Source organism: Dromiciops gliroides, chromosome 2, assembly GCF_019393635.1.
Source record: "Dromiciops gliroides isolate mDroGli1 chromosome 2, mDroGli1.pri, whole genome shotgun sequence".
Classification (NCBI taxonomy): domain Eukaryota; kingdom Metazoa; phylum Chordata; class Mammalia; order Microbiotheria; family Microbiotheriidae; genus Dromiciops; species Dromiciops gliroides.
The window spans coordinates 389,910,284-389,929,252 of NC_057862.1; the positions used below are offsets into that span (position 1 = coordinate 389,910,284).

Sequence of the window (18,969 nt, forward strand, 5' to 3'; positions counted from 1 at the left end):
TTAGGGCATTGAAAGGCAAAAACTTACTAAGACTGGTCAAGAGTAGTCAAATAATTAATTTCTGAATAGTTTACAGAAGTCATTTAAAATGACTTAGCAGAATAACTCTAGTGGTAAGTACTATTACTCTCATTTTATCTAGAGTATAAACTGAGACACCATGAATACAAATGATGACTCAAATACATCTGAGTTCATGTTTCTCAGAATTTTCCTATTCATATCACTTGTGAATTTGCCCAACCATATTAACTCACACTAATCCTCCTCTCTGTCCAATCACAGTTTAGCATTCTGACCATTGATGCCCTTGCACCAATATATTACATAAATGCTCATATCTCCTTTTTTTTTTTTTTTTGCGGGGCAATGGGGGTTAAGTGACTTGCCCAGGGTCACACAGCTAGTAAGTGTCAAGTGTCTGAGGTCGGATTTGAACTCAGGTACTCCTGAATCCAGGGCCGGTGCTTCATCCACTGCGCCACCTAGCTGCCCCCATATCTCCTTCTAAAGTATCTATTATTATATCTATACATCTACCCATTAAAAAGTGGCAAACAGAGGGAAACAAACTAAACTCAACATGTTGAAAGATTGTATTGTAATTTGTCCTTTATTCTCAAAGAGGACCACGACATCAGGGCGATGTCATGAATTGCAGTGAATTGGATTTAAGTGAGGAAGGGCTGTGCATGGTCACCAGCCATCTGGGTCCAGTAGCAAGATATAGATCAGGACTACTGGAGATGGTCCTGAATGTTTAAGGCAATTTGGGTTAAGTGGCTTGCCCAGGGTCACACAGCTATTAAGTATCTGAGGTCACATTTGAACTCAGGTCCTCCCAACTTTAAATCCAGTGCTCTACCCACTGGACCACCTAGCTGCCCATGTTGAAAGATACAAGGATGTCTTCAAGAAGCTCAAGTTTTATCATACATGAATTAAGAAACTTATAAGCAGTAGATGTTTTTTCTAGCACTATTATTCAGTGAGTAACAAGGCATGTGGAATAAAAAGCCCCCGTGATCCCATTTCTCAACTCTACTCAAGCACTTTTCCCCTCTCATATTCAAGTTGAAGCTGCAAACTGAAAATGTATCATATGTTGCCACAGAGATATGGTCTAATTGAAATTCTGTCAGCATGGTGGATTGCAGATGCTACTGCTTATTAAATTGACTCTAGTTTGTGGGTCCTTAACAGGAAAGTCACTTATGAGGATTTTGCTAATTCTGCAAATATATTTCCTGTTACTGTCTTACTTGCTTCTTTTCACTGCTGGTTCATTCAGAATCAAGGGAGAGAAAAATGGTTGTTCTTTGAAGAGGGCGGTATTACTGACCCATGAGTAGAGAACAACACCCTTTGAATTATTTTTCTGGTAGTGGTAATAAATATAAAGGGAGTCATCACTTATTGTAATCCTTTGGATTACATATAATCATGCATGGGCTGTTTCTCATCACTTAAAAGTGCAAAAAGTCAAAATGCTTCCAGCATTGCATGCAAAAAACTTCTGGCACATAGAAAACACATAATAAATGCTTGTTGATCTGACAAGTAAAATAAAAGGGAATATAAATATGGCTGCCTTCTGGCTAACCCCCCTTACAAATCCACAAATCAACCAAGACCCAGCAAACATCATGCAAGTATGGATTACATTCCATCTGATGCACCTTTTGCTTCATTAAAGACTGCCAGGACCTCTTCCCTTTTTAAAATACTACAAACTGGAATTCAGTTCAGAATCCCTCAAGAAATACAATTTTTCCATTCTGAAATGAAAGATCTAAAAAGCTACTTGCTATATTAAACAGAAAGGCTCACTTTAACACTAATATGAAATTAAAGCCAATGCATTAACTAGGAAAGGTGACCTAACTCCATAATGACAAATGATATTTGTAAATAAGCAAGATTAGCAGATTTAATACAAACAGCTCTTAAAAACAGAAGCATCCCAAGTCCTGTCATCAGAAACATATTACATTAATTACTAAAAGGAAACTACTAGCCTAAGCATGTTAACCATTCTTAAAAGAGTGGCAAACTCTATTTTTTCCTGAATAAATTGTGCAATGCTTGATAGACAGTTTGAACGTCTATTTCTTTCTGTCAAATGTAGAGGAAATTTACCTCTGGAGCACCTAAACAGGTTAACTTGGCCTATCCACGGTATTTTTATCCACTGAGGACTGAAGTGGACAAAGAAAAATTGGAAAACAAAGATTTTTTTAGAGAAGAGGATAGAGATTCCTTACACAGATTCCATTTCCAAATCATCATCTTCCTGAGACAGTTGCAGATAAGGGTTATCAGATGCTGGGCGGAATTTGTAGCCAGTTAAAACAAAGAACACCAGAGTTGCCATTTCATCCAGTAGCTGAAAAATAAAAGAAACCCCCCAGAAAGGAATCAGCAAAACTATACTTGGAACAGAAATGGAATTAAACAAAGTAACATACACAATGCCTTCTCCCACAGTTAGTCTGTACTCTCCCATTAGACTCAAAGTTCACTGGTCATAGAGTTTTTATTGGGTCGTTTCACCAAAACTTTAACTTTTAGTACTATACCAAGAAGATGAATTTAGAAGCACTTACTTTAAACATGAACATGAGGCATACTTTTTTTTTTGGTTTTGGTGGGGCAATGGGGGTTAAGTGACTTGCCCAGGGTCACACAGCTAGTAAGTGTCAAGTATCTGAGGCTGGCTTTGAACTCAGGTCCTTCTGAATCCAGGGCCAGTGCTTTATCCACTGCGCCACCTAGCTGCCCCCGAGGCATACTTTTTTTTTTTTTAATGTATGAGGTATTTTATTTTTTCCGTTACATGTAAAGATAGTTCTCAACTTTTGTTTATACATGCTTTACAATTTCAGATTTTTCTCCCTCCCTCCCTCCCCTCCCTCCCCCCCTCCCCTAGACAGCAGGTAATCTGATATAGGTTATATCTATATATCTCTATACATATACATATAGATATATATATACACACACACATATATATATACACATAATAACATTAATCCTATTTCTGCATTAATCCTGTTACAAGAGAAAGAATCAGAGCAGTGATGCAAAACCTCAAAATAGAAAAAAAAAACAACAGCACCCAAAACAAAAGAAATAATGTGGTTCAATCAGCATCGAGGCATACTTTTTTAAGGAAAATAAATCATCCTCAAAATTGTTTGGCAACTCCAAATAGTTAGCTTACTTCTCGTATCTTCATTTGAGAGGCAGGGAAACAAATCTGACAAGATTAATAACTGGGTTATATAGAGAGTATAGTGTTAAAACTAAGCTTTGAACCCAGGTTTCCTAACAATAAGTCTAGTGTAGCTTTCTCAAAGTGAGAAGGTCCTTTACGAATTATCCTATACATTACATTTATACTTTATACTATAATGAGAGGCAGTGCAGCAATAGCAGATAGAGGGTTGGATCTGACATCCAGAAGACCTGAATTCAAGTTCCTCCTTTGACCCATACTAGCTATATGCTGTACAACGAAGGACAAATCAATTAACTTCTCAGCTCCAAGCAAATCTCTAAGACTAAGTTATAGAGGAACTGCAGCTGTGCACTGGTGCAGGGAATTTCCATACCAAGAGTTCCTCAAATTAGTGAAACACAGGTCTGCCTTCCAATTCCCACCAATATTCTTTTTTTTTAAATCATAAAAGTAGTTTATTATTTTCCAGTACATGTAGAGATAGTTTAACATTTGTTTTCATAGGATTTTTAGTTCCAAATTTTTCTCTCACCCTCCCTTCCCTCCTCCTTTCCCATGACAGAAAGCAATCTGATATAGGTTATATATGTACAATCACATTAAACATATTTCTGCATTAGTCATATTGTGAAAGAAGAATCAGAACACAAGGGGAAAACCTCAAAAAAGAAAAAAAAAGAAAAAAAAACAGCCAAAAAGTAGAAAAAGTATGGTTCAATCTGCATTCAGAATCCACAGTTCTTTTTTCTGGATGTGGATCCAATATAGATTTAAATTAAAAAAAAAAAAAGAAACTAGAACTGGTGGGAGCAAAGGATTGAGGCTACTTTATGTAAATGAATCCATGAATAAAAGGGAAGTCATTTTAATACATTGGGGGAGGAACTTTAATCATAGAGGGCACATGCTAGGTTTTCTTTCTCTGCCTCAATCTCCCCCTCCCCCAGCCAAAATCTTTATAAACTTAAAAGTAAAATCAATAATGCAATTACTTTCAGATTTTCCATGTGATCCAGCATCTTCCATGGACAAAAGAAGATTTTTAATTGAAGATAATAAGAAAAAGAAGGACTTAGCAATTTACCTGCAGGTAATGAGATAATGGCATAGAGTTATAACTGATTTTCTTTTTGGAGGGGGGTGGGGTGCCTTTACACTCATTTACTTTAATTACTCAGAAGTCTGATCGATATACTTCTTCCTGACAACTGCATACCTGGTAGAGCCATTTCCACTGGAATGGAACAGCAAGTTTGAGGAGAATTGCAATGATCCTTGTGAAATAAATATAACAGACAATCTACAGGGAAAGGGAAAATAAATAAAATCAACATTATATTCATGCCATCATTCTCTTCTACTCAACTACATATAAAACTATAGAAATCTATTTGGAGCATATCACTTTAGGCTTATAATGTCAGTTAATAAATATGGGTGAGAGGGTAAAGAAAAGAATTGATTTTGTGGCAGTTACACTTGAAACGATTCCTTCATTATCTCTAGACAATACAAGTGATCATCTTGGTGCAACTAGAGAAGAGTACAAAACATTCTGAGTATGGCCAATTTGAATTCTAAAATGATCCCTGTGCCATTTCATTCAAATATACCCCCTTCTCTCTATTCAGCAGAAAATAATGCCTTCTTTGGTTTCAGTCCCCAAAAGATACATTTCAACTCCTGGGCTTAGAGATATCTTTGTACTGATTTTTCAGCAATGACAAGAGAAAACAATGCCACACAGAGTCCAAATGTTCATATCCTCACATTCCTGGTTAAACATACTGATGCTCCACATATACGAGGGACACATTCGGAGGAGGCTACAATACTAAATTCTCTCCCTTGCAGATAGAGGAGAGCCTTGAGACGCCACTCTAGAACACTTAAAACAATACCTTACTGGGCAGATAGGTGGAGCAGTGGATAGAGCACCGGCCCTGGAGTCAGGAGGACCTGAGTTCAAATCCGACCTTAGACACTTTACACTTACTAGCTGTGTGACCCTAGGCAAATCACTTAACCCCAACTGCCTCACGAAAACAACAACAACAACAACAACAACACCTTACTGCAATACAGATTTAACCACAATGCCTGACACAATCATCAAATCTCACTGGGAATAAACCTGTTATCAAATGTTCCAGTTTCACAAAGTTTAGGGGAAATACCACTGACTTTGCAATCTGAAGTTAAACTCTTAATACACACATATTTAGAGATGGTCCTACAATGACTCCTTTTCTTGGCTCAAGAGGAGAAATATTTAATCTCTATACTTGGTTTTTGAAATAACAAATACAGATAATTGGTTGATGGTTCATCCACCCTTGCCATCTTTGCTGTTTACAACTCTAACATTTGCTCAGGAAAGTGAACTATCTGAAGCTGCTGACAATGCCAAAGTCACAGATGGTGTGATAGAAAGATTCCTGAAACACTTCTTTCAGAGTGAGTAGACCAATTCTAGAAGGCTCTTGCCTGCCACCCCCTCAAAGGGTCTGGAATTTCATCTTTTTAGGAAAAATTTGTGAACTGAATGACTTCTAGCAAGCTCTATTTGTAACGCTATAATTAAGAAACATTTCTCATCTGTTATCTTGTTTTCAAGACTAAAAAAAAAAATCCTGCTACAAATAGTTTTTCTATTCTCAAAGAATGAAAGTCCTTCACCAGAGAGGAAAATTCATTTTATAACTGCACTGTGAAATCTAGAGAAAAAGCATTCGGTCTTCAGCCTTCATGGCTTTGCACGGGCTGTTTCTTGTCCAGAAGGCACTTCCTCCTCACCTCTGCATCTCAGAATCCCTTGTCTCCTTACAAGCTCAACTCAAATGCCCCCTTCTACATGAGGCCTTTCCTTATCTCTGATGCTACTGTTTTTCATCATCCCCCCCCAATTATCTTGTGTTTATTTTCTATGTATTTTCACTATGCTATTACTGTCTTTATATTTTTTATTTTTTTATTTTTTTTTATTTATTTATTTTTTATGGGGCAATGGGGGTTAAGTGACTTGCCCAGGGTCACACAGCTAGTAAGCCTCTTGAGAGCAGCGACTGTCTCATTTTTGTTTCTGTATCCCCAATTCATGTTCACAGCACATGACAGAGTAGGCACTTGATATACTGATTGATGATATTCTACTTTTAATGACAAGTGACAGGTATTTGCTATTTTATCCAATAAAAAAGAAAAATGTTAGTTTAATTTCATTAAAAATGAAAGTGAAAGTTTAAGGGTGTATAGACTCAGTAATATTTCATGGTTTTTAAAAAATCAAACATATCAGTAGACATTTAAGGCCCACCTAAAAGACATATAGTACTTTTGTTCTCCAGACTTGGTCCTCATTTTTAGATCTAAGATTTCTTACTCACCAATACGTAGTAATGTCTGAATAGTTTCAGCTTTGCTAAGTTAATGGCAGCTGTGGAGAGATGGGAACAAAGGAAAAGGATCGTTATTTTATTTTATAGCAAGTTACAATCAGGTAGTTGCAATCACCCTCTTTGAAAAGAGAGTTCAGTCTAGTGCAGATCAACGTTGCCATGTAAAAATCATCCATCCCAGGTGTTCTGCTCATTCGACACTGCATGGTACAAGTAAGTATCATGAAGGTAAAGGGAATCTAGGGGGAGCAAAGTACTTGAGATCCAAATTCTGCTTACAGAATTGAACTGTCTCAAACTGGCCCAAATATACCATTTGGAAGACTATCATAACTGAGGTGGTGATTTCAATTAACCACATCTGTGCCTTTTACAGAATTCAATTAGGTTTTCACTGTGATCCTTTTTCACTGCTCAATTGTGATAGCTCTTTTAAAGCACATTGCCTGTTAGTTTTCTAAGTCCTGCCAAAATCAGGATCAAAGATCAACCAAGACACCAAACTTTCTTATCTTCACCTCTCATTATAAAATATTGAACACCAAATAGGGTACACTGACTTCTTCTAGCTTGGCAATTCATTCCTCATAAATCTTACTGTAATAAGTAAATTAATTCTGATTAGTAACATTCAATTATTGCCTCAATTTAAGCATGTGACGGTGGTGAAGAAAGGAATTTTTTCCTTCTTATTCCTTCTATGTCTGATGATTAGTGCTGGGCAATCAAACTAAAGGAGAAATTTACTTTTTTTTTTTTGGTGAGGCAATAGAAGTTAAGTGACTTGTCTAGGGTCACACAGCTACTAAGTGTTAAGTGTCTGAGGCTGGATTTGAACTCAGGTCCTCCTGAATCCAGGGCCGGTACTCTATCCACTGTGCCACCTAGCTGCTCCAGAGAAATTTACTCTTAACATGGTTATTAACAACTTGCAGTAAATTCAAAAACAGGTTTGAATGTCTGGATGAATTGATGAAGTTATCTACCTGATAACTGCCTAAGGGATGAATTGCAAAGCAACAACAACAAGCATTTATTAAGTACCTACTACGTGCTCAGCAGTATGCTAAAGTACTGGGATACAAATACTCCCTTGTCCTCAAGGAGTTTATGTTTTAATTGGGGAAAGGACATGTAATTAGTACCATAAAATATAGAGTAAGTAGAAGGTAATCTGAAAAGAGAAGGCACTAGAAGCTTGGAGTACCAGAAGAGGTCTCCTGCAGAGGGTAGGATGTGAGTTAAAAGACAACCAGCAAGCATTTATCTAATGGAGAAAACATCATTCAAAAAATTGCGCGTGTGTACACACACACACACACACACACACACACACACACACACACACACACACACACACACACTCTATATAGTTTACTGATAATAGGGGTTTGTTTAATATGGTCAGCCTTGGACTTTAGGAAGATAACTTTGGCAGCTGAGTGGAGGATGGCTTGGAGTGGGGAGACACTTGAGACTGATTGGGAGACCAATCAGAAGTCTATTGTAATAGTCCAGGTAAGAGGTGGTTAAGGACTACATGGGTGGAGAGAAGATGTGTATGAAACATGTTGTAAAGGTAGAAACAAGATCTGACAATGGATTGAACAGGTAGAATAAGAGTGAGAAGTCTAGGTGACACTGAGATTCTGAGTCTGGGTAACTGGGAAAATGATGCTGGCCCTCAACAGTAATAAGGAAGTTCAGACAAGGAAGAGGGGTGTCTGGGGAACAGATATGAACAAAAGGACACACCTATGAACATCTGTTTTTATGAAAACTACTACAGTACATTCACCGACAAAGGCTCTCTTCACTACTCTTTACCTTTAGAATCTGTTGGGGGTTTTAAAAAAACTTTTCTGGTTCTCCTATCATTTAATACCTATGAGTATTTATGAACTATCATTTAGTCTTTTTTGTTTTATAGCAGAAAAATAACACTTCAATATTTAGAATGTCAGGAGGACAAAGGAATAGTTAACATCCTCCCCTCCATCCTAAGAAAACAATACACTGCACCTATTTTCCTTTTGCTTGGTGAATAAGAGACAAGGAACAGCAATTCGTCCATTTTTAAATGCTTACATTTTTCCTGTTCCATCTTGCTTGTCTGAGAAATATGACAAATGAGACCTGTATGTATCTTGGCTGGCTTCACTTAAAGAAAATGCTACTTCACACATAAGTGTCACTTATTTATTATGCTTGGATACTGAAGTACTTTCCATGTACAATAGATTCGTTTCATAAAACTATACTGGGAATCATTATTGCTATCCTGTTGGAGGGAGAATTAAAAGCAGAATTTTGCTTTAATGGAAAAGCAATCCTAGCCCCTACCCTCATCTCTTTCCTTGTCCAGACCAGTGTCTTCATTATGGCACATGAAAGGGTTATGTCAATTGTTCTCATAACTAGGAAATCGTCTGAAGGCAAGCAGTCTGTGAACCTCTATGGACATGTATTGGGAAAAATTCAGACACATGTGTCAATTAAGGCAAGTCAATTTAAACAAGAGCCATGCCATTTCAAAGGGTAAGTTATGACATTCTAGATAAACTGGGTTTTGTTTCTAAGAAATGTATTTCTGGGGGCAGCTAGATAGTGCAGTGGTTAAAGCACCGGCCCTGGATTCAGGAGTACCTGAGTTCAAATCCGGCCTCAGACACTTGACACTTACTAGCTGTGTGACCATGGGCAAGTCACTTAACCCCCATTGCCTTAAAAAAAAAAAAAAGAAATGTATTTCTTCTGGATATAGAGGAGAAAATGCCTTTACTAATCAGTCAGGTAGTAGGTGTAATTGAAAAGTGGTTGCTACTTGCAGTCACAGCAAGTAATAGGATCTTGTGTCACTTTCTGAGATTTTAGTTGCAAACTTCTAAGTGGAAGATGAAGTGTTAAAGTGGTTATTTGATGGAATGGTTATGTAGGTTAGTGAGACTGTGGCATGCCATGGAAAAAGCACCAGAAGGCTGGTTGGGGCCCAGGGTTGACACTTACTACACATGTGACTTTGGAGAAGAAACCTCAACCTCTCTGGACCATAGTAGTTTCCTTATATTAAAAAGGAGAGGGTTTGGGGCAGCTAGGTGGTGCAGTGGATAGAGCACTGGCCTTGGATTCAGGAGTACCTGAGTTCAAATCCAGCCTCAGACACTTAACACTTACTAGCTGTGTGACCCTGGGCAAGTCACTTAACCCCAATTGCCCTGCAAAAACAAAAAACAAAAAACAAAAAAAAAAGGAGAGGGTTTGATCAGGTCCCTTTCAGGTGTAAATTCTGTGTTCCTATGGTATAACAGTAGCTGTCAAACCTGGCTTGAAATTCAGGCTTATGAAAGTAAATAGAAAAAAGTCATAAACTGGAGACATTCAGAGCACTGGGTAGTCCACAGGAAGCATGGCACTATGGGTGCCAACAGCTCTGACTGGCACATAATGAGTCAGGATGTTGGGCAGGCAACAGAAGATGATGTGTCACTGGTAGGAAGGGAAAACAGAGGGCTCCTCCTCCTAGCTCGGTGGTGTGTGACATTTCCCCAGGGCTCTGCAATGAGTCAGTGATGTAGCCACCAGAGGGCTGGAATCCTGAGCTTCAGAATGCTATTCCTCACAAGAGGATTTCACTGGAGCTACAAAGCATTGCTTCCTAAATGACTCTTTTGAAAAGACTAAAGCTGGGTGCCAAAGGGATTGTTAATTAGGGGAGAAGGGACGGGGGAGAGAAGGGAAGGGGGAAAGAAGGGAAGGGGGAGAGAAGGGAAGGGGGAGATGATTGCTATTTCTGGGCCTACTCCAAGAAAGGGAAAGTAAGTAAGTCTTAAGTCATAAATGGATTCTCATTCTGGTTCTGACATAGCCTGACACTGCCTCCTGGGGCCTTAAATTCCTTTTCTGTAAGATGAGGGCATGGCCTGGACCAACGTTTCCTTTCAGCTCAAACATTTGAGGCCATATATACAATTTTTCCTGTACTATTTAAAAACCACAACAGCCACCACCGAACCTCAAAAATGTGAGGCCGAGCACAAGCACCTCACCTTACTTCCAAGGGATCTTACCCAAAGCCACCACCTCTTCAGACCCTTGTTTAAAGGGTCAGTGCCTTGGCCGACCTGAAGCACAAATACGCATCTATAAGTGATCATTTCTCTGTGGTTCTCTCTCTTCTCATTCCATGCTCTGCCTGGGTGTGCTGACAAGGTGAGGGGCTTTCCCTAATTTCCTAGACAGAGGCAGTTTCCTTTCTTTCCCTGATGAGTTTCCTAAATACTTACAGAATGACTAAATAAATAATGAAGGAATTAGCAAAGTTCGAACCCTAGGGGTAGGATGCAACCCAACATTCTACTCAAAACACAAAACTATTAGTGCTCAGTCATCATCATCTATTTATTTTAAGAAATGAATACTCAATGATTCATATGGTACACAAAAACAAAAAGCATCTCTGGCTGCTGGGGGACAGGGAGGATGGTAAAAAAGGAAGAGATTCCATATAAGTTCTTCCTTGGATCTAAGGAAAGACCACCAAGGTCTAAGGTATACTCGGCACTATATTCCTCTCTTCATCCCTTCCCTCCTCTTTTTTCTCTATAGGTATTGCTTCAAATGGAATCTTCATTCAAACCCAGAAGGTGATGAGGATAGATTGAAAATAACCAAAAAGGAAAGAATTAGAGAAAGATTGAATGCAAACTTGAATCAACTGACTGATGTTAATAAATATTTTCTCATCTTGGAAAAGACATCATTCCAGTTTTTAGAAAATGGTAGTGCTCTTTGCTCATAGTTAAGCAAAGCTTTTGTACATCGGTTTCCACAAGGTCTCCTAACAACTAGATAATTTCCTTTTAAACCAAAGGTACTCAAAGAGCCCTCAAAGGATTCAAGTCAGATATGTAATAAATAGAAACCACAATGTACACAGAGAAGAACTATCCAGTGAGTCAGTGGTTTAGCTTTCTAGAGCTGACAGTGAATGAATCTAGCAGCAATCTACTATTGTTCAGACCCAAACCCACCTCAAACTTGCAGAGCTCAGACCAAGGAGCAACAATCAGATTTTGCTCTGGACCTCACCACTATGAAAGTACTATAAGTTTGCCAGTTTCCAGCCTCAGTTATAGATCCTGGAACAACAAATATACATGAAAGCAGCAGCAGGATCAGCACATACCCTCCCTCCAGAAGTGAAGAGAGCCCAGCCCTAACACTGATAGGAAGACAAAGGGCAGGCTAAAAGAATGAGCAAAATTTTGGAAAAAAAGAATTCATGAAAGCAGCAGCAGGATCAGCACATACCCTCCCTCCAGAAGTGAAGAGAGCCCAGCCCTAACACTGATAGGAAGACAAAGGGCAGGCTGAAAAGAATGAGCAAAATTTTGGAAAAAAAGAATTCCATTATTTAAAAAAATATTATGATCAATGAAATACTCAAGACACAAACCCAGAAGAATGACTCTTGACTCCAAAACAAAGCATCAACAAGGAAAGCCTCAAAATACAGCCGAGGCACAAATTCAATTAGAATTCCTAGAAGAACGGGGTAGCTAGGTGGCGCAGTGAATAAAGCACCAGCCCTGGATTCAGGAGGACCTGAGTTCAAATATGACCTCAGACACACTTGACACTTACTAGCTGTGTGACCCAGGGCAAGTCACTTAACCCTAATTGCCCTGCAAAAAAAAAAAAAAAAAAGGATTCCTAAAAGCAAGAGTTAAAAAGTTAAGAGTTTAAAATGTTTTCATCAATGATATGAAAGTATCAGAGGGGAAAAAAACTGGAAAAGAAATGAGAGCTGTGGAAGAAAGAATTGTAAAGGGGAATTAACAGGGGCTAATTAAAGGGGAGTGAACCTGAGCAAGGACCCAGTGGCTAATTCCAGTGAGTCAGAAGCATGGGGGAGGGGGATGGACCAACTTGGGCAATCACCAAAATGCAAGCTCTGGAAGGAACTTTACCAATGGGAGAAGGGACAACTCATGTGTGATCCCTTCTAAAGCTATTTAGAGCAGCTAGGTGACAGTGGATAGAACAATGGCTTCAGAATCAAGAATACTCATCTTCCTAAATGTAAATCTGTCCTCAGACTCAGACACTTAACTGTGTGACCCTGGGCAAGTCATTTAACCCTGGTTTGCCTAAGTTCCTCATCTGTAAAATGAGCTGAGAAAGAATTGGCAAACCACTCCAGTATTTTGGACAAGAAAACCCCAAAATGGGGATATGAAGAGTTGAACATGACAAAATACTACTGACCCACTGATGAATGGAAAACAGAGACACTATAATTCTTGAAAATCTCATCATTATGAAGTTTTTTTAAAGTACTTGTGCCAGTGGTAAAGTTGTTATGCTCTTTTTTTTTTTCTCTCCTTTCTTTCTTTCTTTTTTTCTTTTGGCAGGGCAATGGGGCTTAAGTAACTTGCCCAAGGTCACACAGCTAGTAAGTGTAAAGTGTCTGAGGCCGGATTTGAACTCAGGAACTCCTGAATCCAGGGCCGGTGCTTTATCCACTGCACCACCTAGCCGCCCCTGTTATGCTCTTTTAAAACAATCTCTTTCTGTAAAATTCTGTCAGTAATGGCAGAGTTAAACCTTTCCTTACCTTACCCTCTAAAATTTCTCTAGCAAAGACCTTCAAATAATGGTCTGTCTTACTGGCCCTACAATATTCTTAGATTCAGCACCTGACCATTTCCTTCTACATCTCCAGTTAGTCTATGGCAAGCCTCTGCAACCCTGTGAGCTGTGTCAGTCAAATATTCCATCCTAAGTTGTGATCCGAGTTTCCATATATCTTCTTTACTTTGCTTTCCTTATGTATAATTCAACAACATACTTGAAAATGAAAAAGGTCAGATTCTGCAGGCATAACCTGGACAACAACCAACAAAACTTTCTTTGATGAATAAATCTGACCATCCCTAAATACTTATGTTAATTGAATAAGAAGGGCTAGTTAATAACAGCAGCTTAGGCAAAAGTAAATCAACTTACAGCTTACATACACTAGCCTAGGGAATGAGTACAAATGGATAAATAACAAAACCGGAATCTATTATATTTTTTGCTCCAATCTAGAAACTACAGAATAATAACAGGATCAAGAACTTATGACTATAGGTCTGGATCTGACACCTATTCTTTTAGCAACTTAAGGTCAAGCCATTCAAGCTTGTGCTTCAAAAGAGATAATAAGTGGTGCTTTCCTAACACTGGCATAGTGAGAAAATGGTCTTGCTTTAAAAAAAATCTATTTAAGCAGGGTCTAGGTCTACAAGATAGCATCTGAGTTGCTTAAGTGTTATTCGTCACCCTATGAATTCAAAGTCAGTGAGTTTACTGCGCATATCCTCCAATCAATAAAATGAGAGAAATAAAATTCCCATACATATGAAAATGTTGGTAACAGCGTTCTTTCTGGTCATAAAGTAATTGGGGAATGGTTGAACCAAGTGCAGTATATGAATGTAAAAGATTATTGTGACATAAAAATGACAAATGTGAGGAATTCAGAGAAACACTGGGAGATTTATTATCAATCAGTGCAGTGAAAAAAGGAGAACCAAGAAAATAATATATATGATGACTACAATGATAAACACAAAAACACCTTAAAAAACCCCAAACCAATTTAATTTTGGATCCAGACAACTGATGAAACACACTTCTCACTAGAGAGGTGGTGGACTACAGGAGCAGACTGTTGTATATGCAGTCAAATGTGATCCTTGTATCTGTTTGTTTTGCCTGTTTCTGTTGATTTTAAGGTAGAGGTCTATGATCAGAGCATCCAAGGTATGAAAAATTTTAAAAATCAGAAAAACATTGTTTTGAGTTGTAAAAAGTTAGTGAGGTCTAGATATGGTAAATCAGAATAATGTGAAAAATTTCCAGAGGGGTCAGGAAGAGCGTGAGGCTCTTTTCCTTGAATGCTCATTCCACTGCACATAAAGAACAATGCCTGGGAAGCTATGGTCCTAATGTATTTTGTTCAGTGGCAATGCTGACTATGACATGCTGCAGTGCCTTAGGAAAAAGCTAGCCATTCGTGACCAGACTGCACCAAGTTTCAAAGAACACTCACACATTTACGAGGAGAACCAAAGTCTGCAGTTAAGAAATTTTTTCCTGCTCCATATTAAGCAAAATAAAGGAATCTTTATATTATAACACAACACTGAAGGAAATAAGAGAGAAAATATGAGAAACATAAAACACTGGAGGTTTTTCCTACACTCCAATATGCATCATTCTGTCTTTTGTAAAGCCTCCAGAGCAGGATCCAAATATGACTGGAATATTAATATATTTTTTCTGTTGCACTTCACAAAAACCTCCCTCCCTTCTTAAAGTTTCTGTGCCAGTGTCTAAAGTTTACTTAGAAGAGACTAACATTCCCAATAATCTTCAGGGTCAATAGAATCAATTGTTTCACTTCTACTTGAAAAGTGAGTGATGATGCAGGTTTGACAAAGCTGTGATTGCAACTAGGTTCTCAATCAAATGTAGGGAAAGGACTACTATAAATATTAGCTCAGACAGGCATTTATCATCCAGAGACGTGCTAGAAAACCTGGGGTAAGAAGAGCCAAGCACCTGATTCACCCAAAGAAAAGAAATTCACAAGCGAGGAGGTGAACGAACATCTCAGAGTAGTAATATAAATCCAGATTTTTTTTAATCTACAGATAGGAGTCTTTCCCTAATAAAAGTGGAAAGGACAGCAAGAATAAATCAGAAGAAACAAAGAGATAAAGATCTGAAAAGGAGTAACAGTGTACTAAGCCCTAAGTAGGTAAGGCTTTAAGCCACAGATGTACCCAGAACATATTAGTGCCTTCTTATCCACACAAGGGAAGGAAATAAGCATTTCCATAGCACTTACTGTGTGCCAAGCACCATGCTAAGCACTTGTTATAAATATTATCTCATTTGATCCTCATAATCACCCTGAATTTCAATGATAGGAAGATTCATAGCCTAAGGTTAGTTTCCCAAAAAAGTGTTAGAAAAGGCACCTTAGACACTAGAACCTTTATAGCAGCACTATTTTCTGTGGTAGCAAAGACCTGGAACTAAGGATATTCAACAACTAAGGAACGACTAAACAGAGTATGGTACATGAAAGTAATGGAATGTTACCGTTCTGTGAGAAACTATGAACATAATGAATACATAAAAGCATGGAAAGATTTATATGAACTGATGCAAAGTCAGGCATTGTGTTTGGACACAATGAAAACAACATAAATGGAAATAATAACCATCATAAAACAATAAAAACAGAATGTTGCAAAATTATAAAGACCCAAGCTTAGTCCCTGAAAACACATGAGAAGACATCCCTCCTTCCTCCTCCCCTCCCCCTGCCCGGAGGTGAGTCTCCATGAGTGTGGAACAATGTAAATAAGGTTAGATTTTTCTCCATGTATTGATTAATGTTGCTGAATATTTGTTCTCTCTCTTTTTAAAATTCTAGGTAATAAGGGATGGTTCTCTGGGAAAGGGAGGGAAAGGATACAAGGGTACATGTAGGTGATGTAAAAAGAAAAGATAGCAATATTGATTTTAAAAACAAACAAAAACAATAGCAAAATCAGTAAAAGTAGGGGATATTTTCTTATCCAAGCAAGATGGGTCATGGCCATGAGGCAAACAAATATCCTTTCCTTCATTCCCACAAATACTTTTTCACTGTGGTCACTGATAGGAACATACTGAAATAAAACAGTTCTCTGGCATGCATGCCTCAGATCTAATGGGAATTGCAAATAGCCACTAGCATCTGGGCACATAAGTCTGTAGTCAGCTCCACAGTGACAGTAGCCAAAGAAAAAAAGGATCAAGCCGTCTTTGATTCAGTTTCTATTCTTGTTATATCATCATCACAACCATGCTAAATTCAAGGGCTTATTACATAATAGATGCTTTTCAGATGTAAGAAAATAGTACATAATGAATACAGTTTGGTGGACATGTGGACTTCTTTCAGAATACTGCAACAGCTTAAAAAAAACTCCACTCAATCCATAAAACCTAGGGGTTAGCCAGTCTCAATCTACTTAATACTTCTGAAGGTTATCTAGAAGCTAAATGACAAAATATCTCCTGAAAGGACTTAGATTCCTCACCAATGGCAGAGTAAAATGAATGACCAGTAGAAGAGAAACTGCTTATTGAATGAATGTATGGCATATGTTATCAATCCACTCTTACAAGGTAATGAAATGTGGATGAGAAGAGGATTTTACAGGATTTAGAGGCTATTATTATTCCAGGCTCTAGGGTAATAATAGCCTGTAAATAGTGGAAGCAGGGCAACTAGGATGCAGTAAGTTTAAGTCTCACTGGAGCATCACAGAAGTAAGCCTGTGTGACAAGGAAATCTAAGTGCAGTTACAACTAGTAAGACCAGGAAAAGTAACTTCCACCTTGGAGTAAATTTGCCTTCAGTCAGTCAGTCAACAAGCATTTATTAAGCACCATCTATGAGTCAGGTAGTAACACACAAATGCTGGGGATACAAAAAGACAAAAGATAGCCCCTGCCCAGAGTTAGCTCACAGTCTAATGGAGGAGACAAAATATAAACAACCATGTACAAATATGCTACATAGAGGATAAACTGGAGGTAATCAACAGAGGGAAGGTATTACCCTTGAGAGGGGGTCCACTGAAGACTCCCTGTAGAAGGTAAAATTTTAGCCGGGATTTGAAAAAAGCCAGGGAAGCCAGGGAAGCAGAAATGAGGAGGGGAAAGCAGTACAGGTGTGAGAGAATGACAATCATGAGTGAAAATGCCCAGAGCTGAGAGACATATTGTCTTGTCTGAGGAACAGCAAGGAGGCCAGTGTCACTGGTGAGATACAAGGTGTAAAAAGACTGGGAGGAAAGGAAAGGGGGGAGGAGAGGGAAGGAAGGAAGGGGAGAGAGAGAATGGAGGGGGGTGAGGATAATGAAGGGCTTGGAATGCCAAACAGAACATTTTGTATTTGAGCCTGTAGGTATGATATGCTAGGGAGCCACTGGAGTTTCCTGAATACAGGTGGGAAGGGTGCCATGGTCAGACTTGCACTTTAGGAAGATAGATCACTTTGACAGCTAAGTGGAAGATGGATTAGAATGGGGATGTTGAGTGACTATATTTCTTTGGGGGGGGAGGGGTAGATTATTGATGACTTTTATTTATTTGTTTGTCACAAAAGTATTTAATTATTTTCCAATTACATGTAGAGATAGTTTTCAACATTTGTTTTTATAAGATTTCCAATTCCAAATTTTTCTCCCTCCCCGAGACAAAGCAATCTGATACAGGTTATATATGTACAATCACATTAAACATATTTCCATATTAGTGGGTGACTATATTTTGATATAATTTGTTTCCTTTAAAATGGCATAAACCGGGGGCAGCTAGATGGTGCAGTGGATAGAGCACCAGTCCTGAATTCAGGAGGACCTGAGTTCAAATCCGCCCTCAGACACTTGACCCTTACTAGCTGTGTGACCCTGAGCAAGTCACTTAACCTAAACTGCCTCACTAAAAAAAGCAAAAAACAAACAAACAAAAAAACAAATAAAATGGTATATACTAAAAAAAAGATAAAATAAAATGGTATATACTTCATTTTATGAATTTTAAAACATCATTTTACTAAGAAGGATCCATTAAACTTCACCAGACAGCCAAAGGGTTCCATGGTACAAAAAAAGTTAAGTATTTCTAAGGTTCCTTCCAGTTTAAAATGCTAGCATGTACTTCCAGCATGTACTAGCATGTAGTTCTGTTATGTTTTCTATTGCCATCAGGATAGGTGAGACCTTTAAATCAGTTCTACTGCTGAATGTTAGAACAGATGGACAATTAAAACAATGATCCAAGAACCCAAAGTTAGACGGCTATACCTAATTTAGCTTTGTTACAATATTTCACACCAGTCCAAATACACACACACACACACACACACACACACACACACACACACAAAACTTAATTCTACTAAAGATCTGGTTTTTTGTTTGTGATATTCCTTGGGGTCTCCCAAGCAGCAGCAGATTTTAGGCTGAGTGAAGCATAGCTCCTTTGAATAAAAATTTCCAAAGCATTAAGTCTCCCAAAATGTTTGATCAAAAAAGTTCTGAACTAATACAAAAACATGCAGCAACACAAATGTAATGCTATGAATCAACAAATAACATCTGTCAAAGTCCAAGACTTTTGCCAAAGAATTAGACATGCCCATCAATACTGAAAGCAACAGGCCCTTTTACTTGGCATATTTAAGGGAAGACTAAATAGGAAAAGCCATGTGGCAAA

The 18,969-nt window shown here is 38.3% G+C and overlaps 1 protein-coding gene across 2 annotated transcripts in view; it reads right to left on the reverse strand.

Annotated features, from left to right (window-relative positions):
* The window catches only part of GPR107 (G protein-coupled receptor 107), a 104,875-nt gene that overhangs the window by 22,936 nt on the left and 62,970 nt on the right, over window positions 1-18,969 (reverse strand). For both annotated transcript variants that reach the window (XM_043981440.1, XM_043981441.1), the window contains 3 exons: window positions 6,628-6,677; window positions 4,458-4,541; window positions 2,265-2,386 (listed from right to left, as the gene is read on the reverse strand). In XM_043981440.1, the coding sequence (XP_043837375.1) occupies window positions 2,265-2,386; window positions 4,458-4,541; window positions 6,628-6,677 (256 nt within the window). The remainder of the gene's footprint in view (window positions 1-2,264; window positions 2,387-4,457; window positions 4,542-6,627; window positions 6,678-18,969) is intronic.